Below are 23,390 nucleotides of genomic sequence, written 5' to 3'. Positions count from 1 at the left end.
GTCCAGCACGAAAAACAACGATTCAGAACAGAAATTGACTTGCTTATTTATTTGTGGCACGAAGATTTTGGCATAAACTCGTCCAGAGAGGAAATGAGAGTGCTCATGCCTAGGGTTTGGCCGTGCCGCTTTCGTCTCCACATTATGTTTAGCCTGGAACAGCTCCTACATCATCTTTACCATGGAACAGAACCTACATCATCTTTAGCAGGAAACAGAATCCACTTTACTGTAATTAAATCTGTGGCATAGACACTATTAGACACCGACGAGATACTATTAAAGACTGCCAGCACAGACTTAACAGTATCTCGTCGGTGGTTCTGTTTCCTGCTAAAGATGGTGTAGGTTCTGTTCCATGCTAAAGATGATGTAGGAGCTGGTGCTGTTCCAGGCTAAACATGATGTGGAGACAAAAGTGGCACGGCCAAACCCCGGGCGTGAGCAGTGTGAGCACTCTCATTTCCTATCTGGTATTGGATATTCATTACAGCAGCAAATGATTCGTGCCGCTTGCCCATAAGACGCTATGCAAATTTCGGCACGAATTATTTGCTCTTGCTAAACGTCCGTACAGCGCCATTTCATGCAGCGGCCAAATGCTCAAACTGCTAGCCAAATTTAGTTCCGAATCTACCGCTAGATGGCGCTGTTACCGACAGGTTCTCGGTCGGTAACGTTTGGTTAACAGTTTGAGCGTTTTGCTGCTGCATGAAGTGGCGCTGTACGGACGTTTAGCAAGAGCAAATAATTCGTGCCGGAATTAACATTGCGTCTTATGGGGAAAGCGGCACGAAGCATTTGCTGCTGTAATGAATATCCAATATTTTTCATTTTGCATGAATAAATTGTCTTTATTGTTCAATACAGACACAGAGAATTCTTCAGTATACAGCCACCAATTGTTTTAGCCCTTGAATAACAATTTCATTGGAATCCACGGTCATCTGTCAATAACGCGTGCAATCCCGCCAGAATCGTCCGAAACTGGTGCACAGGTCTCGCCAGGTCTCGTGCGTCGGTGCGTGCTGCATTTCAGGGATTTTTTGGTGGGGGAAGCAGGAATTTGAGGGGCCCCAACCGTGCCCACCCTTGCTATATATTATTTGTAAGAGATGTGTGCTAATTTTACAGTCTCGACAATAACATAGCTTTCACGAAAATGGATACCTTTCATCATGAGATCGATGTGACCTTTATTTAACAATGATTATGCTTCGTTTATTGAAGATGAGTTAACAGAGATTGTACATACATCGGTTATTAAAATGTGAGGAAATAATGATCGTTGCGTTTCTGGGAACTTTTCCCTATAATTATGATTAGGTTTATAAAACACGGTAGACGCATATGTATACATATATCGATAATATATTACATTCGAACTACCTGCCGAGTTTTCTCGGGGTAAGTAAAATTGTGTATGCGTCGTTGAAAGGTAATGAATCCATCTCCTTTAACGTTTTATTATTCGTCGACAAAAAAAGGATATCGAAACGGTATTTCTAAGACGATTTGAATGATTTATTCGTAATAAATGCGCTACAAGAAATAATGTGTCGTGGTATACAATGGCGATCTATTCAGTTGGTCATTGCAATAGATGTGTTTAGTATCGAACCATACCTCGGAATTGATAAATCTCTTATCGTACATAAAACAGCTGCTACTTTCAATAGAAATATTCAAGTTAACCACTGAGCAGCTCAAGTCACGAGCACATTTGCATAACATCGATTAATTAAATCGTCTAAAATCTGTCGGATCGCGATGAGATCTCGATCCATCGTAGAAAAACACCTGACATTTTCACAGTGCACAATGGTGGCGAACGCCCGCGATGAACAGTTTATGTACCTCGTTTTATCGTGTAAGCCTCCTGGGGATTTTGTTAGAACTCGAACACTCAAAATCTCGATAACCATATATTTTTGACAGTTTCGATTTATTTTGGCACATTCAACAGCGAAACGAACTTTTCAGACCAATTCACTCGTCGAATAATATTTCATTTCTAACTGTCAATGCAAATCAATCTACTTATTAAATAATTTTTCGCACTGGTCGTCGTAAGCGTAAGCACATTATAAAAACCAGGAGACTTACATATTCGGTTACAACGTCGCACATCACTTACATAACAGATTTTATCCACATCTCAACAATGTATAGTTCTCTAACAATAAGTGTTACACGTTACTCCACTATACTCGTTTCTATACAGTCTACAGGCCGTAGTATGTAATCAGATCGAGACCCTGGTACAATCTTAGTCCAGAAATATATTCTAAAGTTTTGGTCAGAATCCTTACGATGTACAGAATTAATTAATTATATTGAGACCCTTTTGTACACTTGACTACTGACAATCGTTTCGCATTGTCTCTTCCCGGTAATGGTTTTAAAACCCGTATCTGTAGGAAACCTGTTTGGCAGACGATTTCCGAAATGTCGAGCGTAGTTTGCGGTTGGAAACAGTTCAGGAATGTCTAAAACTCTTTTGTGATACGAACAAAGTTGGCGCGACCGTGTTCAAGAGACAGCTTCGTTTTCGAGACCGCATCTTATTTCGTTTTATCCTTCTTCGTAGAATTTCATTTCGCAATGGTTGCTTTCATTTTGCGTAAAATTCTCGATCCCGGTATCAATTTGATTTCTCTCGTTACCAAATATTCGATCGATAGTACAAAGTCGCTACTACAGCTAAATTGATGAAAGATGTGCAGATAGATTAATAAACGAAGCTTTTCACGCTTTGCTTCAACCCTTCGCGGGTTGACGTCGTCATATTGGCAACGACGCGACGTCGTTTCCTTTTCTTTCTGGTGTTTTAAAATTTGATCGGCAATTTAGATCTCCGAGGCAAGTATTTTTAGTAATATCTGATAAAATCATCGTTCTCGAAGGGTCGAACGTATTTATTCGATCGACCACGATTTCCTTAATTCCATATTTACAATAAATGGTTATTAGTCCGTAGATTTAGTTTACGAATATGTCAACCCTCCGCACGCTCCGGTAACATTCTTTCTGGCTCTTTCTAGTGACTCTGAATCACTACTCCAGTGCTAAGGGTTAATAAGATTTTTGAAGAATACAAACGACTGTAATGTTCGACAATGAACGTGTCCCCTTATAGTTTCAAGAACGATTCTCATAAGTAGGTGCAGTATGAAACGAACACCGGATACCCGTATCACATAAAACGGTCGAATCGGGCGAATTCGACGCGCATTTCAAGCGAAAGCCTCGAAAGGGACGTTGCGGAGAATATTGCTGTTTAGCAGAGAGGCTCAGTCATAAATCCGGCTGTCGCGTGGCTTGCCACAAGGTATGCTTAAAAATTGACTGCGACGCGAACAGTCGCATAAGAATCCTTCATTCTTCGTCTTACGTCCTGCGTAAGTCTCTCACGCGTCGTAAACATTTTCATTTCATCTGAACGACCTTCACATCGGACGTTCCCTCCACTTTGTCGCGCGTTATCCTCTCTCAATGTGCGTTTCTCCACCAAATATCGCAAATCGAAAACATTGGATTAGCCGATAACTAGACGGCGGATTTTATGCATTCGCGGCAGAAACGAGTCAATCATAGAACAGTACAAACATTCAAGGAATTTAAGAGCATCAGCATATTATCTTGAACATAGTAAAATTATTAATGAGAGAAAGAAATCTTGATTTAGCTCCCGTATCTTTCGGTCGAGGTACAAAATTGTTGTTTTGCATAAATATCCGCAGTCGTGACCAACAATCGTGACATTTTTCCGGAGCCCGACGTTCCCGATGTTTGAGGGGAACGCTTGCGGTGTTATCAGTGATACTAATTGACAATGACTTGCGAATTAGGTCCGACAGAGACCCAGCCATAAATCAAGTTCATTCGATGCGTTCACCTCGAAGCGGAAACGATCGCTCTTTCGAATACCTTCGCGAAATCATGTTCGAGGAGAAAGCGAGTGGGTAGGAAGAGGGTGGTAGAGGGGGAGAAAGGGCGAGGGGAAAGAGAGCTCGTGGCAGGAAGGACGAATGGTTTCGGTCGATTTTTCGTTCGGCATGGAACGACGTCGGGTCCGGTCGAGTTGAAACGTAGTGATTAGTCACCGGATGCGATCGTTAGACGGTGATGTAGTAGGCCCTCGGCTTGCCTCTCGATGTCGTCGGGCTGAAGAAGACGCCGGGCGTCGTGGGCGTGAAGGACCAGGTGGCCCATGAGGGTGGGGGCAGCGTGCGTCAGGGGGTGTAATAACCCTCGTGGCGTTTTCGCCATTTTTCCCGGGCGATGTAGCACAGAGCGATGGTGATCAATACGGCGATCGTGATCCCCATCCCGATGCTGATCCATATGATCTCCTCGTTTATACCACTGTACCCTTTCCCTGAAAGCGTGCTGGATTTATCTTGTAATCGTCACCTTGCACTGGGCGGGCCCCATCGCGACGTATCGAATCGATTCTCTGCGGAACAGATGCTACAAATAGTGTTGTATCTCTTTTTAATTGCGTACTCTCCATGCGCCAGACGATAGCTAGGCAAAAACTGTTTACGTTCTCGCTCCACCGCACCGGGTGTCCCTAGAATGTTTTTCGCGAAAATATTCTCCGCGGCTTCGTTGTGCTGTTACCAACGAAGAACACGGACCAATCAGAGCGCAGCTCCGGCGGACGGTTTCCGGCTCGATCTCCGATTGGTTCGTGTTTTTCGTTAAGGATGTTCTGGAGGTATATAAAAACGCAAGAAAATTTTTGAAAATTTGACAAGATATAATTCTTACTAAATTAATGCAATTACCAAAGTTTGGGTTCGATTCACTGCGGGTACAATTATTCGCAAAAGTCACTTACAATTTTTTATAATATGAAGACAATTTGATTTAAAAAATAAATATAACATGAAATTCAGTAATTAAACGAAAGCTTTTTAAATTAATCTATTTTTTTAATGCAAAATATACTCATGAATGGCTTTCATTGCCAATATATTGATGGATTTCGAATTTCTTGTACCTTTGTCTCCCATTGTACCTCCAGAATATTCTTAACTCCGCGAAGAATATTTGACCACCCTACCATCGCACGCGCGTCATCGTGTTCGGCCAATAGCGACAATGCGCGCGATAGTGGAAAGATTGGAGGGAGGGAGAGAGAGATTGTATTCTTCACCTAGCCATCGTCTGACGGATGAACGTTACACTCGCGATCACACTATGATATTCCGTAGTTCTTACATATGTATACAACTTTTGTAAGTATGCTTGGTGTACAACAGGGTACCGGAAGCTGTCAGGTTCTACCTTGACCGGGAAACATGGCGGAGTGGAATCGGTTGTGAAAAAGGCGGCAATAGTTGGACGAGATTGTGCGCTATGGACGCAGGCGCGGCGCGTCCGGGGTGCTTTCAAGTTATCTCGACTTCTTCGACCGCAAGCAAGTTTTCTCTGGACTATCTCTTTGGTAAGTAGATTAGGAGAACCCATGAACGGGACTTGACCGTGGAGCTAACGATATAGAATATAGAGCGGCGAGGGGTTGATAAGCACAGCTGGTATCGGGAGCGAGGAGTCCTATGGGCAAGACGGAAACCGGTAAGTCCCGTTGATGGCTTCAGATAATCCAGTTAGCTGAGAAACGCTCGCCAGAGAAGTTCCTTCCTCCCGGGTAGTCAAGTTTTCCAAGCAACCGATTATCAGGTAGGGATCGAACGACTTGCGTGACTTTTTCATAGGATCCGTTCGAGACGTGCCGTACAACTTTTTCGAAAACGCCCTCCATCGTACTGATTTTTAAAGATGTACAGAGAATCGTGTTACATTTCTGAGGTGTGCTTTCTTAAGGTAGAACGTGCTCTGTTTATTTTCACTGCGTGCCGCGTGAAGTGTTGTACGACGCTAAGTGTGCAAACTGTTTGTACAGCCGGTATCGATGGAATGGAACAAAAACAATCGTGCCGATTGTTCATCTGGGAGTTAATCGCTTCGGAAGTATAGGAAAAGAGACGTAAAAAAAGCACACTATCGCGTTGATTTTACATTCTTTTAAACATCCATTAATCGCAGCCGTGTCGCGGGGAAGAAAATCTTCAAAGACTAATTTTTTTCTGCGTTCCAAATTCGATTCTGCAATCTTGCACGAGGTTCTTTCAGTTACAAGTATTAACACGTCGAACGAGGGTCACCGATCACAGATAACTACAGTTATAGACCGCATCGTTGGGTTCAATTAAACGACAAAGTTCGTGCAATTTTTAATATCGCTAATGGCGCCAGGAAAAACGCCGGCGCGGCGTTCTACTAAATGAATGAGCAAAGTTTAATAACGCGACTCAATTAAAACATTGGGAAACTGTCCGGCGTTCAACGAGTTAATATTTTTTTAGAGGATAATGATTTCCCGATAGTTATGCAAAAGTTGCTGACAGAATTATCGAGAAACTCTATCTGTTCCGCAGAGAATATTGACCGTTCCCGGTCCCTTATAGTGTTATAGTTAATCTAGTACGTAATGCATGCATATATCAGATGTCTGCTCGGGAAAAGACAATCGCGAAATTGCTTATCAATATGATGAATATTCACTGAAACCGTATCTTTCATTCACTAGTAGACTGCGGATCTTTATGCAAAATAAAAGACAAAATTGCGTATTTTTAAGAACGTACAACTGCCACATAACAAACTATTTTCACTTTGCTTCGAGTTTGATAGAACACTTGAGATGGAAAACAGGCTTTTACTAAATGCCAGTCTGTGAAAATTGGTCGGCAGAAATTGCTATTTGCATGGAAATCCACAGTCCGACTTTTAAGATAGAATATGTATGAATATTATTCACGATCGATGCACCAAATCATAATCATTTAATCGCGGCGCGCGTATTCGCGTATTGAAATTTCGCGAGGCCGCAGCCCCGACGCGACGTTGCTATCGTAAATATGCACATATTGATATTTATTTCGCCGGATGGTCTTTAGCGAATTGTGATCTATAAGACGGGGACATTTTCAGTTGCAGTCGCGCAGAACGTTATAATGATATCACCCGGTCTACATTACCATTATAATGGGAGCTGTAGATCCCAACTTTTCCAGCGACCCGTCCGCCTCCCGGCATTTCTTGTCTCTCCCGTTTTGCTACCTGGAAAGATCAGAACAGTGTTTCTGTTTAATTGGCGACAGGAAAAAGGAATGTTACAAATTGAATGCAGGACGGTCCAGGATGGAACAACAAATTGTTCATTGATTATATCTCATTAAGTAAAATTTCTTTCTTTATTAAATATATATCTTACAATTAGATTGAAGAAGTAAATCTTTATTGCCGCGGGATTGAAATAAATCCCGCATCTATTCCGCGGGATTGAAAATGGCTATTAATGACTATTACGGAAAGGTCTTGATGGAAACAGATATGAAGCACCGAAACAATGTGATAACCGTTGTAGATGGAAAAGGTCCTGGCTTTTATCGGTTCTGGTTATGTTAGGTTGTGTATCAATTTTCCGTATCGGTTCTTTATCAGTTAGATCCAATCTAATCGCCTGCAGCTTTTAAATACGTTTTATTATCAAATTTTTAATACATATTTGAATAATGATGTCACGGAGGTTTTTACTGTGAAATAATATTCTATATGCAAAACAGGAATGCTGTTACCGTAATGATGTAATGAATAATGCGCAAACGAGCGGGGTCGGTAATTATTAATTGATGAACGGCACCCCTCGATTTAATTATCCACTACCTACTTTCCTGTTTATGTTACACGCGTAATAGAAAATTATGCTAGGAACGTTTAATATTATTGTACCAACTATTATTTTGACGAGGTATCTCTCTCCGTTGCATGTTAATATATGCTAAATACTTTATTTTATACAATACATGTATCGTTAGCGATCATTATCAAAATGGATGACAATTTTGACATAATAATACACTCCTCAAAAGAATTAAAGGATCACTTGTGCGAACCCGAAAAACTACTCCCACTTTACGTGATCATAACTCCGTCAAAAATTGCCGTATCGATATCGTTAAACAATGGTTTGAAAGCCTGAAACCTCTAGTTTCAGATGCTCTTTTTCAAATTCTTGCCATGTTGGCTTTTTACAAAGTTATAGCGAGATGAAGACAACATTGACGATTAACAAAAATTTTCTACAACTTTGGAACATCACACGGGGAGCAACTAATTTTTTTGATAAATCGCGTTAATGTGATTTGGAAGGGCTATCTTTCCTGTGTAAATTGTGTGGTTGTTGAATATTGTGCGATTCTTTTTATTCGAGTTATTCAACATTCAAGTAAATATGGGTTTTTTAACTTCAACTGGCTCTAGACAGAGAAAAAATTATCGTAGAATCTTGTGCAAAAAAGCAATAGAAAGAGCGTTTCTTTCTCTTCAAGGCACTCCTTTTGTTTTTTTCAATTTCATTAACATTTCGATATACCAGGTGTTTCTGAAAATATGCTTAAAAAATGCACAATTTCCATTTTTCCTTTAATTCGCTGTATCTCGGCCAGAAATGATCGTAATACCATGATTCGAACGTCAGTTTGAAGCAGAGATTCTGCCGATTCGATTGAGTATCCCATGAACTTGCTGCGATAATTGTTTACCTATGGCAGCTGTGTTTGAAGTTAGTGCTACGCAGAAATTAGCGCGCCACGTACAGCGGCTGCCTGACATCTCTGAATGAAATTTTTAAAAAATTAAAGCTGAAACTTTGCGGAATATGGAAAAAATAGGTAGATTATGGTACGAACGTTTTTTAACGTTGAGAAAATTCGTTAAACATGTGGAATTTCAAGAAAATGTGGTTTCTCCAGTACCACGCGCGGAAAAAAATTTTTTTTAACATGCTATATATCATTCCCCGTAGATTTTTTTACGCTGATTTCAAATCTGGTCTCATAATTTCAAGAGCATCTGAAACTAGAGGTTTCAGGCTTTCAAACCATTGTTTAACGATATCGATACGGCAATTTATGACGGAGTTATGATCACGTAAAGTGGGAGCAATTTTTCGGGTTCGCTCAAGTGATCCCTCAATTCTTTTGAGGAGTGTAATTCATTTTTCTTTAAATGTACAATTTATTTAATGAAGTCGACAATCAGACTTGTTGACAACTAGCTAGTGTCTACACATGTACAGGGTGTATAAAAAGTAATGCTCCTAGGGGTGAATTTACACTTCTGGATCGGTGGACATTTGTAAAATACTCCCTATATCTGCGAATGGTGTTATCGTTTACTCTGGGCGAAATCTTTGTTGGCAAGACCAGGTGAAACTAGCCTATTTAAATTCTCACGTTATCAGAACACGTAGACGGTGTTGCATTAGAGATAAAGGATCGCGCCGCGCAGCCTTCTCGCGTCTAATGCCTCCCCTGATTTTATTCCAGAGGCAGACTTCGGCCGTGCAGCGTGTTCCAGGTTCCGGCGACGGAAATTTATTCCGTGACTAAGCTGTTTAATTCAAAGTTTAATTCGGACCGTTAACAGGAACCAATTTTGCAGACAGCACGGAGATAAAGCGAACGAATGTCGAGCACGAGTCAATGTAACGAAATACACTCTCACCGAGGATTCGCTTGTTTAAAGCCCCCGGGCTATCTTTTTCATTGTACAGTGATAAATTATTGAGCCACTGCTACTTCGATTTCGTTCGACAACTATGCCGTATCCCGAAAAATATAATCGCACTCGTATCGTAAACAAATTCGGGACATCTGGGGTCTTTGAAACTGAGCACCTCTCAATATACGCTTAATGACAGTATAAGCTTAATGACAGTACCTGAAACTGAAACATTAAACACGTTTTCCGCGGAACGAGAGGTTTTTTAAACCGAGTACACGTATAACTCAATTAATCTTGAAGCAATTCACTTGAAATTTTTTGCAAGCACTACTAATTACATTATCTTTAGTTAGATGTGCGGGATTTTCGATGGAATAATTTCCGCTCTCGCAACGTTAACAAGGACGTAGATTTCTCCCTGATTAATGGACCTTCTTTTTCTAAGACTCTATTATCTAACAGATCAATGGAACTTCTTGCAACTGGAATTATTGTTATCAGATTTGAAGGAAGTACATGTACAATACAAAAATTTTATGTATGAATCTACCATGAATAAATAAAGACAATGTAACAAGAAAGCATTTCTGCGTATATATTTATTGAGAGAGAGACCCACCAATTTTTCTCGACTTATCGTTGAGTTGTACTACTGGATTTCGTGCCACCTTCTTCGATATCATATTCTCCTAATACAAATTCAATTTTCGAAATTTTCGAAAATTTTAGACTGTCTGGCTTGTCGTTGAGTTGAACTACTGAAATTCGTGCCACCTGCTTCGCTATCATGTGCTCCTAATACAAACATGAATTTTAGTGATTATCGAATATTTTCGGCAGTCTGGCTTGCCGTTGTGTTGCATCACTGAATTTTCGGAAATTTTTCGGCTGCCTGACTTGTCATTGACTTGTACTACTGAATTTTCGTGCCACCGCCTTCGCCATCATGTGCTCCTAATACAAACCTTAATTTTCGAGATTTTGGAAGATTTTTGGCTTTCTACTGGGAGAATATATGTATATGTACAGTTTCATTCGTTTCAACGTTTTATCATTCTTGCCGTTTGCGCTTCTTCTTCCTGTTGATTCTTCTCGAACGAATGACTCGCGCTGCCGACCTGGATCTCTTGGTTATACGGAGCTGTCCGAAGTTATAAAAAGAAAACTAGATTATTTCACAGGGAAACTTAGTTATTTATGCCACACTTTGGCAGACAAACTTTTTGTTGTTTTTCTAAGTGTCAGGGGAAGGTTTTTCTTTTCAGAGAATTTTACAAGCAGCTGCATGCTGCGGTGGATAAAGCATTCTCTGCGTTCGCCGAATAAAAGTTTTTATTCTTCGGCCGAGGCTCGTTCCATTTTAGGTACATGCAAGGGCAGAGCCAGGTGTTCATTGCGAACTGTAAATTGTTTTCCGGAGCGTCGGCTTTCCCTTATCATTTTTGAGTCGCGTCGGAAGAGTCGACGTTGTTTTCTCTCGGCTGCAATCTTCAGCGGCAACGGGACGCTTTTATTTTTCTCGGCGCGGCGCACAGTGGGCCAGACTGGCTCGGTAGCTGTTCACGCCTATTTCACCATTATTTCAAAACTTAAAGACCACATTAAATAGGTCATTGAATTAAATAAAAAATATATAGTTATAAATAAATATTGAAGGTGACCACCATTTTTTATTTAAAAAAAGAAATTATTCAAATTGTTTGTATTGAGATTTGTAGAAGACTGAGTACTGATTACTTTTTGTAGTAAACATTTTTTTGTCGTACCACCGGAAATGTCCGAAAACTCGTGTGAATAATGAATAATATTTGAAAACTGGCTGTTCACCATTATTTCAAAACATAAAGACCACATTAAATATATCGTTGGATTAGTCTTGGCGTCAGCTATAATATTATTGAATAAAAAATATGTAGTTATAAATAAATAATCAAGGTGAACACAATTTTTTATTAAAAAAAAATTTTGTTTTTAAATTTTTTGTACTGAGATTTGTAAAAGACTGTGTACCGATTACTTTTTGTAGGAAACATTTGTTTGTCACACCACCGGAAATGTCTGAAAAATCGTGTGAATAATAAATAATAATTGGAAACTGGCTATTCAGGCATTCAAACAAGAGTAATCCATAATTTTTGAATGAATGAAGTTTATTACATTTAATGAAATAACAAAAATGTGTTATTACTGTCTTATATTTAAAGAATTACAAAAATTCATACAAAATTAAGTATTATATTTTACAAAGTCACTGAGACTATATTCAGTTGATCATACGGATTTTCCGTTTATAACTCTATTTATCTATGAATAAACAAAAATCTATACTATAATTCCTCTTAACAAAGGTAAAATACAGGTCTTCAATATGGAAAAACTGCTGTGATGCTATACTACGATGCTGTTACTATAGTCTCTCAAATACAAATGATTAAACTAAGCTAGCAAGAAGTTCGAATGTTTATCAATGGCCGTATAATCAAAAAAATTCATAAGATAGGTCTGGGTTAGGTCTTTAGCCTCGTAAGAGCCGCTGAGTGGTCGTCAGTGGTCGTCAATGCGTCTCGTGCAACGCGACTCGCCGCGGAATTACGTGTCACACGACGCTTTAAACCATCATAATTTCCAAATCGGGACGAAGTGGGACGAGATCTTTACAGGATCTTTTAGAGGAGACTTTATTGAAAATGTTCCACTTTGTTAGAGCTCCTGCCCCTCTCCCTACATTTTAACTTATCCCTTGTCAAAGGTGAAAAACTTTGACGATTTTCCTTAGTTGACTAAGCATTTTTTTAAATAATAAATTATGAACATTAACGTTTAGTTCCTGGGGCGTTTTCAACATAGATATACATTATTCATAGAAAAAAAATTTGGGCACTTAATCTTCAGTAGGTTTTCCAGGACATCGTTATGAAGAAACGGAATTTTTTCGGTGATAAATCGTATCTGAAAAAGTTTGATCTTTGAAGGCTTATTGTAACAAGAGTTTTTAATAACTTTAATTAATATTATCGTTTTCGAATGTAATGGGCATTTAAGAATCACTGTGCATTGGTTAAAAATCGATATGAGGACTTTCATTTTTTAGCTCATGAACAGCTAGCGCGTCGATCTGGCCCACTGTGCGGCGCGGCGTCCCTACATATATTTCTCGAATTTTATTCGTCCGTCACCGAGCGATACCGACGCAACTATTATCCGTTTTATTGCTTGTTCTTGGAATCGTGCTGGGAATAGTGCTCGACGGTCATTATCGAATGGTGTACGTGTCTTCTTCATCGATATCCCATCGACTTTTCTCAAAAACCAGATCGTCACCTCCGGAGCGGTGCAAGAACAGACCGCGAAGGAAACATGAAATACATTCATATGTTTCCGTGTGGCAAAGAGCTCGATCACAAAGGAGACAATAGATTTTCCGGCGAGAACGGTGTCCTCGAGGATCGGTAATTATTTCACGGGGCGGGTCGGTGGCAAAAGTTCATACCGCGGGATCGCAGGCGCCATTATGGGGAAGCATCAGCAACCCCACACCCCTGACCGAGACTTTCCGCTGTAAATTACGATCACCGTTCTGGGGCGCACGCAAAGTATGCGATGAAAATTCCTGAAATCAAAGGCGAGAGGCGTGGAGAATGCGTCCCCGATGACATCCACTGAAACCGCTCCAATTCAGCTCGTCGTTTTAAGCCGGCACAATTACACAAGGGAGAGGACGAGTGACAAAGGGAAGGAGAAAGGGGATGAGAGGCGTCGCCTTACATTATATGGAGTCGAGTGTTCGGTTAACACGTCCGTTATCGATTTCCATTCGTCCAAACAGATGTCAAGTGACGACATCGAGTGCAGAGAGCGCGGGGGCAAGCGTCCGTCGTCGCATTAATAGCAACAATATCGACTACTCCGCGCCGCTGTAATGCATGGAGTCGGGCATCGCGGGGGGCCGATAACAAAAGCTTTTCGAGCTCCGAGAATCAGTTCGCCAGCCACGCTCGCGTAATTGCGACCAACAAAAGAGTAGATCAACGCGTGTACACAAACGCGAACGAAGAGTAGTGGAACGAGGCGATGCTAACTTGTTGCGTTCCGTTCCACAAAGACAGTCCTCGATGACGGACCATTGTGTTTGCCTTTCGAAACCGCATCTGACCAGCAGCGCGCATCGGCTTGAAAAAACAGAATCAGATGCGATTAAGACACGATTCAATTGCCAATTTACGAGCCCATTCATTGCTCGGCCTGGTTGTTTCGCAGCGAATCGACCGGCGAAGAAGCTTCGTGTTCTCTTTCAGCTCTCCAGCCCCCGGATTCATCGACTGGAAGGCACGGCCGACGATTCTTCAACTAATGGAATTTGCAGCCAACCGTTGAACGCGTTAACCGGCGGCGGATCATGCTCGTAAACATTTTCCAGGAATTCTCGTTTTCTTTTTTCTCCAAGGGAACCATCTCCGAGATTTTTCGCTGTGGATATTCTCTATTAACCTCCTGCGCTAAGATTTACCTTACGGTTACCGTGATTAAAACTTCCTCGTCGCGTCGCACAGTGGGCCAGAAACCGATCTTTTTGGACAAAAATCTGCCGACAACTCAGTTTTTCATCGATTCAACTGGAATTTTTTTTTAAATGTTCGCGAAGGACTATACTTTGATGACGTGCTGCGCGAAAATCGTTAACTGTCACAATCAAGAATCCTTATCTACAAAGCTCAATAACTCCGATACTTCATCCGCACATACCATAAATTTGCATGTCCCAGCTGAGTTGCGGACACTTCTTAACCCTAAACCCTAAACCGCAAAATTTTATACTGTAAATCTGGCCCTGAGAATTACCAATTGAATAGAATTACATTCGACACTTATGAGACTCACCATTAATTTATTGATCCAACAGCAGCGTTTTCGCTTCTTGAGAAAGAACTTCCTTGTGCTTGCCATCCTTTATTCTTAGAGAGCTTTTAAGTGGATCGGATGATAATAACATATGCCGTATAATATCTATATTTATCTTTTTGCGGCAACACATTCGGGAGTTTTCAGCTAGTGATTTCCTGAAGACTTTATTATTTGCCTCTTGTGGCTCTTGTGAATACAAAACAATTGGCAGTTCAAATGTAGCAAGTACTTCACTTCCATGTTGCAGTACCTTATGAACTGATGGAGGTAGTTTATACCATGGATAAATTTTAATGCACAATTTAGCCTTCGCCAAACAATATTCTTTGAAGTTCACAGAATCAGCTTTCTTGTCACATGTAATTACCTGAAGAATGTTATGCAATCTTGTGATAATAACCGCGTTTAATCCAGTCACTGCAGCAACTGATTCGGCTTTTCTAAAGAAAGTTCGGGCCGCGTTCCCAATATTTGATGGACCAGCTCCCTGTTTGACGACATCAACTGTGATTGATAGCTCTTTCAAAGAATTTTGCACTTTAACTTTAAAGTATAGTCCTTCACGAACATTTAAAAAAAAATTCCAATTAAAATCGATGAAAAACTGAGTTGTCGGCAGATTTTTGTCCAAAAAGATCGGTTTCTGGCCCACTGTGCGTCGGTCTGAATTTCTTAGAAGGGAAGCTTTCGAACCCGTAAGAAGGGTTCTCAGGAAATTATGAAACTTTGTACACACGTAGAATAATAATAATTTTGAAATCCATCTTTTTTTATTCTTTTGAGAAATCCATTTTAAAAGATTCGTTCGCAAGTTACGTTAGCACATAAAGTTCGTGCAAACAGAAATCTTTTATCGCTGGATGTACAATCTTCCATGCAGTGCAGAATCAACATTATAAACTCTGCCAAGAAGTTTTAATAAATTCATCCTTCCATCCCTTATCTCTTGTTTCGTGTAAGGTCGGACTTGAGAAAAAGTTTTAAGAATGGTAAATGTACTCCGCCATCTTTTATCTCGTGGATTGCACGCCATCGCCTCACCCGCCATTATACAACGGGGCTGCTATAGTTAATATACATATCCCAACAAAAACATTCTGTAAACAGGAGCCAAGTTCTAATGGCAGTAAAAAGTTGTGAGATCAAACAAAATACGGCCAAGTTCGTTAGCCTAGAAAAATAAAAATAAAAATTAGTTAATAAGAACGCTATTTAATTTTTAAAGTCACATGGAGGGCTAAATTATTCAAACTTGGCCGTTACTTTTTAAACCAATGGCCCTAAAACGTGTTAGGTAGCGGCCAAGTTTGAATAATTTAGCCCTCCATGTGACTCTTTAAAAATTAAATCGCGTTCTTTTTAACTAATTTTTATTTTTATTTTTCTAAGCTAACGAACTTGGCCGTATTTTGTTTGTTCTCATAACTTTTTACGGCCATAAGAACTTGGCTCCTGTTTACAGAATGCTTTTGTTGGGATTTCATCAATTTTTGTTGAAATTTCATCAATTATCAAGTAGGTATCAAAGATCAACACTCTGCCGGCGAATTAGAACCCAACTTTACCTAGATTTTTTTTGTTATAATTTTAGTGTCATTTTCTACCTTATTGTAATCTACCAGTTTGAGCTTTTTGCCACTACCTCGAATGGCGCTATACGAACGTTTGAAGAGAGCAGATGATTCTTTCCGGAATTTACACGGTTCCTTATGGGAAAAGCGGCATATTTCATTTTCTCCATACATAACCTATTTCGTTTTTTTTTTTAAATACAACTCCTTTAAGGTGTAAAATTTCAAACATTGATAATTATTCCTTTGAGTGTTTGTTATGGTGGACTTATGTACCAAATTTCAAGCTTGTAGGTCAATGGGAAGTACCCAAAAGGTTTTGATGATCTGTCAGTCAGTCAGTCAGTGACAAATTTAGCGATTTTTGAGGTCCTATATCTCGGAACCTACTAATGTTGGAAGATTAATGTTTTGTCAATATTGAGACATGATAGCATTTAACAAGTGTATGAAATTACATCTCTCCATCTGCCTCCAGTGTCGAGTTATAAGCCTCTAAAAAACGGCTAAGTTGTTTCGTGTAAAAGGAGGTAGTGCAAGAACATGGCTGGTACACTACCGTGCACCTAGATTCTAGCCGGACTTTATCGTGTATTTTATATGTAAATCCAATTAAAGAGTGCTGTGTTAAGTGGCTTCCGATTATCTTCAACTAATTTGAATTTACGCTTGCGTCTACTAACGCACATATATTAATTGTCACTGCAATAGGCAAACACAATAGTTGAAGTCACCAGCAGATGCAGAGTGTTCGCAGATTTCGCCGACGCGACGCCAGAATCAGTCTACGAGAATATTGATCAACGCTAACTTCGGAAGACGTACGTGCACATCCGCCGATTTGTTTTGCACCAGCATCGTTAATCCTATAATAAATTATCGACTGTTTCCTTTCTCTAGCTTTCTCGCCTCTGAATGGATTACGAGCTCCAGTGAAAAACACAGACAAAGTATATCATTCAATTCTCCTCTTCCATTCTGATGAAACATTCAAGTTTCGTAACACAGCGCTAAAAATAGGGGATGCGTATTGTCAAATGCGTCGGTAATTAAATCGAGTAGTATTTCAATTAAAATATCTCCTAAACTCTAAAAAGCATTTTTCGGTTTGATTTAAAAAATCAAGGATGAGAATTACTTTTGCACTTTGAAACTTTATCATTATATCTGAAGAAGGTACAGTGTCGTATAACAAAGGAGCTGAAGGAACGTAATAAAAAGAGAAACAAGAAAGTACCTAACGATGTTAAACGCGGTTCCCGAACGAGAGCTAACTACAGTGGCCGAAATAATGATAAGTTCACTTCAATTTGTTGACATAATGTTGTGTTTAATGCAGTATTTTTGATTTTACTTATTATTATTTATTCAATCTAATAAAATTAACAAAATACACAGCTAAATTGAACAACACAATGTTAATTAATGTCAATTACAAATTTTCTATTACAACACTTGAATTTTAGTTGCGAAATAAACATAGGTTCATTATGTATTTTCACATAAAAAATTGAAAAAAGGAAAAGATAAAAATAATTCAGTACTTAGTAGAACCACCTTCGTGTTTTATAACTTCAAATATTCTGCGTGGAATTGATTAAATTAATTTTTATAATGTTTCCAATTTAATTTCAGACCACGCCTCTCTAATTCCATTTTTTAATTCTGAAACAGTGCTATACTGTTTTCCATTGTCGTATACCTTTCGTGCTAATATTCCCCAAAGATTTTCAATCGGATTTAAGTCCGGACTTCTTGATGGCCATGGTAAATCTTCAATTTTTACCCTTTCAAAGTAGCTTTTAATTGTTTTTGCATGATGTACTCCTGCATTATCGTGTTGGAATATTGAATCAGGTCCACCAATCTTGTCGCCATATTCATCCAATACGTCTTCCAATAGTTCCCAATATTTTTCTGCATTGGTTTTTGGAGGGAGAACCACATTATCGGAGTCTTACCGTTCCAGCCGAATGCAGCCCAAACCATTACACATCCTCCTCCATGTACTATTGTCATTTTTACACTTTTTCATCATCTGGCAGATCGTGCCAGTAATATTAATACCCATCTGGGCCGTCCAAATTAAATTTTTTTCCATCAGAAAAAATCACCGTCTTCCACTTTTCGGTCCATGACATATGATATTCTGCTAACTTTAATTTCTCCACCTTGTGGAATTTAGTTAGCGGAGGTTTTTTCGCTTTTTTTTAGAATATTTAAGTGTCCCACTCGATCTCACAACTTGATGTACACGTCGAATACCAACTGGCAAATATAATTTCATTTTTATTTTAGAGGCATTAAGCATATTTTGCCGTGATTTTTGAAAAATTTTACCTTTGTCCCTGTGTGTTAATTTTTTTGGATGACCTGTAGATTTTTCACTGCCGTATTTCTCTTTTAATTTTAAAAAATTGTTTACGACATTTAATGAGCTTTTCAATCTTCTTGCAATTTCTGTGTTAGAGAGACTCATATTGTGGAAAACAATAATTTGGGCCTTTTCGTTATCATTTAAAGATTTCCCCGTGTCATTGTGCTCTAATAATATTAAACGAACATAAAATATTTTTTATAATTTTTAGACTTCATAAATCTGTATACTTACCACCCAAAAAGTTCAAAAAATTGCTCTATCAATAGTAATTTTTAAATATTTCTCCGTGAACCTAAGATTATTTCATATCTCGTACTCGATAATTTTCAAAGAATTTTTGAAACAAGTACCCATTTACACTAATACTGTTGGTAGTCGACTGACTGCTTACACAATGTGTAGAACACATTCTTGCGAAATAAAAAGAAATGCACTTCCGAAAACGAAAATAAAAGTAGGAGCAGTAAACCAGCCGATGCGGCTAGTGACTCTATCATTACATTCGGTCACTGCATAAGGCAGGTCAAGCATTAAGGAATCATATGCGTATCTCGATTTAAAAAAGTTCATCTTTTTGGACACCTCGATATGAAATATTTTACGGCGAAACCGCGCTGGAAATTCCAAGTATTGATAAAATCGTTCGAATGAAACGTTCCGTTCCAAAAGTCCGATCTCCAGCATGCCAACGTTTTTCTGGGAATATACCATTTTTCAAAGTGCTGGCCAGCATAACTACCGTGTACCGTCCATCCGACTGACTTTATCTTCTCGAATAGATTGCTCGATTTTTGATGAACTGAAACAAATGTACGATTCTATCGCGGAAACCGTGACAATGCCTTCAAATGGTTACCATTGTTATTTTTCACTGTAAAAAGCTACCCCCGTGAACTGTGACCTATATCTACCAACGCAAAATGTTGAAATACGGAATGTTTTTGCTTCGGATCCAGCTCTCGGACGTTCGACGCCGCTGCACATCGAATCGATACTTTTAATATAATTTTCAACTTTTCAATAAAACGGAGAACTAAATATGTTCCGCAACGCATATGATACACCTACAGAAAAATAAAGATAGATCGAGAGAAAACCTATTCTTATTTTACTACCTACGATGCATTTCATAAACAAATCTGAAAATGTTACTGAATTTATGTAACTGATATCTCTCAATGTATCTCTAATAAAAAATATCTCTAAATCTTACACAGCTGTACCTTCTGCACCAGATATTTTTAAGGCGATGCAAATGCATCATGCCACAGAGAATAATGCTTAATGATATTCGAAAGTAGTGAATTATATTAACCCATTTCTTTTCCGGAGCAACGAGCTGGGAATAGTGGTTGCACGTCACTGTAAAGCGTGATGGGTTATTTAAATAAATAAATTGCATCACTTTAATACGAACATTCGAGGATATTTCAATAAATGTAAATTCTCCTTTGTCATCGACTCGTTTGAATGCAATGCGATCGGTCGGTTCCGTATGCCACAGCAGATATACCGAAACGCATGCCTGTGACATTTAATTTGTTAAATCACAATGAACCAGTATAACACGCGCGACACAAGATCAACGATTTCGTTTCTGTTGACACGGTTTCCTTCAAACAAAATTCGAACGCCAGCATTCGACTGATTGTGGCGCGACGATATTTACCGAGTTGCAATTACTTCATCGGCAAGTTCGATCGGTGGGAACGCGGAACAAGTACTAGTCTGCGAAAGCAGGGTCTATTTAATTAACCGGATTTGTTTGAATATCATATTCCGTCGCGCATAACTATGGTTACCCACTTTACGGCGATGCTCCAATTACTCTCAATTTCAGTTAATTGTTTAGTCATTGATAACGTCTAACGTGTAAATAACACCGTCATTAACGATGAAAACTTGCAATGGACTTGTTTACGTTCCGTTCATTGGATTCAACGAGTTCAATACATCATTCATAATTTTTAAAGGAATTTCACAACAAGAATTTCGACTTGTTCGACTGTCCATCGAAACAAGGAGTCGGCTCGTTATCGCGCAATACCATCATTTTCAGGAATCCCTACGAAAATAGAACGTTGGGCATATTAACTCTTTGGATACGGTCGCGGACGGTCTGAGACGAAAACGGCAGACGCATGCAGAATTACTTTGACCTAGAGCAAAATTTCCATTGTATGCAGATTCTAGGGTGGTACTCTGCATAAAATATTCAGTACACCTGTAACTGCACACATTGCACTCACAGTGAGCTCGAAAATGATTTGAACACTAAGCATCCAACTCTCAAGGAATCGTCGACATTTGAACAGCGATAATTTCGTTAAATTCAAAGAGATAGTACAACAATATAATTGGATTTCAAAGCTTGCTTCTTCTACTATTTTTGTTCGAGACATTTTTCCATGATTGCGACTGGTTTCACCTCAGAGCGTGACGGATCAGACTCATTCGGTGCCCAGCAATTGTGTACGTGGTTCGCCTAACAAGTTTTTACTCACAAAAATCGATTTCCGTAAAATTACTGGACCAGAATACTCGGTTGGCGGTGCATTCATTAAAGGAGATTAATAGCGAAAGTTTCTTCGACGCTGCAGCGGATAAACGTGTTCCGCCAGCGATATAACTCGCAGAAAAGTTTCGCGGAACGAGGCGCGACGACTTTTGCTTCCGTCGTTTCTCTTTTTGGAGGTTGCTCTTTGAATCCTGCCAGGCTAACTGATCGTCTTTTTGGTCACGTGTCAACGCAATCACCAACCTTTGGAAGTCGTAACACGACTGTTAGGCTGAGTATAGGTGTGGCGTATGCACCGAGGCCGGCGCAGCGGGTGCTAAAAATACTGTCTTCATGGACATCGCTTAAATCGCTGACATTCGCTAATCCATCTGGTATTTCGTACATACGCCAATTAAAAGTTTTTCCGATACGAAAGTCAGGATTGCCGCCGAACAAGTCAACGACACTTGAATCGGTTCATTCCCCGAGGTCGAGGTGTAGACGATCTTAATCGTCATAAGTGTTTGCGTAGGTTGCGATCATTTAAAATTGATTTTGTATGTTACAAGCTAAAAAACATTCTGTCCAAAGAAATTCCACGTCGACTTTCGCAAGATAAATCTACCAGGACGCTACATCTTCCACTCGGAGCACGGCATCGCTCTTTTCAAATTCTAGATGGGCCATTTTGTCACTGTTCTCAACAACTTTCGCAGCGGCGAGACCGTCGCGTCGTAAAGGGTGCAATACGCGTCGGTCTTAAGTCGGACTTGTGAACGAGTTTGTGTGCAAATGCTAGGAATCCTTGCTGTTTCGATCACCCGTTATATCCGCGAATACGACGAGCAATAACTTAGCGCGCACAGGACGATTCTATTTCGCGAGGATCGTCAGATTTTGCGCTACTGCGAAATATTTATTGCGCTAGACATTACGTCCCCTTATTGTTTGCGCCCACCGGTATTCTTTGATTCGCTTGTCGGCTCGGTATCCAACTCTCGTTTTGGCCCAGATTCAGACGCGTACATTTCCTGCATAAATAAGCGTAGCTCCATTGATCCGCCCCCTATAATTAACCCGTCTTGAAAATTTCTATAACCAACCTGGGTTTATTCAGTTTCTTTACGTAGTGAACCGGTCCCATCGATTTTCTGTTTACAAATAGTCAAAGGCGTCCCTCCTGTAATTAAACGTGCTCATTAATTTCCCTGCGATAATTAACAGGTTCCATCGACTTTCCTTCGACGGTTATAACTGGTTTCATTAATCATCCGTCGCGTCGCATCGGCTCACAGTGGAGAGTTTGACCGAAATCGTGGCCATAAGTCAAACATTTTTTCCAGTTGTTTAAAAATCTGTGTAATAGTACTTGATTTATAAAGTTCCAAAACACGTTTTTTTGTTACAACCAATATTTAATACGTACTTCTGTCGGAGACACGTAAGTTCAAAGTTAGTTGTTTTAGAAGACCGGCATTTTCAACGATAACTGAAATTGCCTTTGCGATTTATCGCACTGTAACACTGGTTTATCATTCTTGCTATTGTTGGGCATGTCCTAAGTTAATATAATATTCTGATTTTATTGCTTTGTTTCACTTTTTAAAGCTCTGGGAGATGAAAAAGAGAAATCTACACATCTGGTACATTTTATTAACGAAAAAGTTGCTTATCAATCGCGATGAAGCGTTCATTTTTTTGGAAAAGAAGCTGTTAAGGCTATTAAACAAGTGTACGTTCCATTTACATGCGACCTATTGCGACCTTACGAGTTATCGCCATTTCCTTAGCGGCCGGTAACGTTCCGAAATGGCGAATTTGCCCTAAATCGTAGACAAAACTAATATTCGCAAATGTAAGGTACATTATTGTTATACATATATTACAATAAAATGCTTCAGATAGTGAAAAATGTGAGATTTTAATGGTAAACATTGCATCTAAAACACCAGTTACAGTCACAATTATGAAAAATACAAAATAATTTGTACCTTACAATACTTTTTCACATGAAGTATCTTCATTTATATCAGGTTCTTCGAAAAATTGTATGACTTCGGGGGGATATTGTTTCATTTTTTTTGTACATGATATCTTAATACTACTTACGTATGGATCAGATGAAATACCATAGTATACGTTATACCTTTATTTTACTAGAGGTGAGCGAAATATCGAAACGAAACGGAACTGAGAAACTTCTATTATATTTTAGTACGAAACAATTACTTCGGATGCAATATTTCACACTAAAAATCTTACATTTTTCGCTATCTGAAGTCATCTGATAATAATTTGTACCAATAATATACCTCGCAAACATTCTATTACCAAATATATGTGGAAATAAATAATTTTTTCACATACCCGGCATTCTTATTCAACGACACAAGAAACAGGAATTCTATTCAAGAGAGTCCAATAAAGTCTTGGGTTACGGATCCGCCATTTTCTT

At 39.3% G+C, this 23,390-nt stretch overlaps 1 protein-coding gene across 2 annotated transcripts in view; it reads right to left on the bottom strand.

Annotated features, from left to right (window-relative positions):
* Positions 1 to 836: 836 nt before the first annotated feature.
* Positions 837 to 23,390, bottom strand: part of LOC143210293 (uncharacterized) — a 35,215-nt gene continuing 12,661 nt past the window's right edge. The window contains exons 2-3 of one of the 2 annotated variants that reach the window (XM_076427031.1): positions 7,053 to 7,134; positions 837 to 4,381 (exon numbers count right to left, since the gene is read on the bottom strand). In XM_076427031.1, coding sequence (XP_076283146.1) covers positions 4,236 to 4,381; positions 7,053 to 7,110 — 204 coding nt within the window. In that variant the 5' untranslated portion in view covers positions 7,111 to 7,134 and the 3' untranslated portion in view covers positions 837 to 4,235. Of the gene's footprint in view, positions 4,382 to 4,401; positions 4,460 to 7,052; positions 7,135 to 23,390 lie in introns of those variants that run through there. The other variant, XR_013009226.1, reaches the window with a different exon arrangement.

The sequence above is a fragment of the Lasioglossum baleicum genome, chromosome 7 (assembly GCF_051020765.1).
Source record: "Lasioglossum baleicum chromosome 7, iyLasBale1, whole genome shotgun sequence".
NCBI classification, from domain to species: Eukaryota; Metazoa; Arthropoda; class Insecta; order Hymenoptera; family Halictidae; genus Lasioglossum; species Lasioglossum baleicum.
This window is presented reverse-complemented; position numbering and strand designations above follow the sequence as displayed.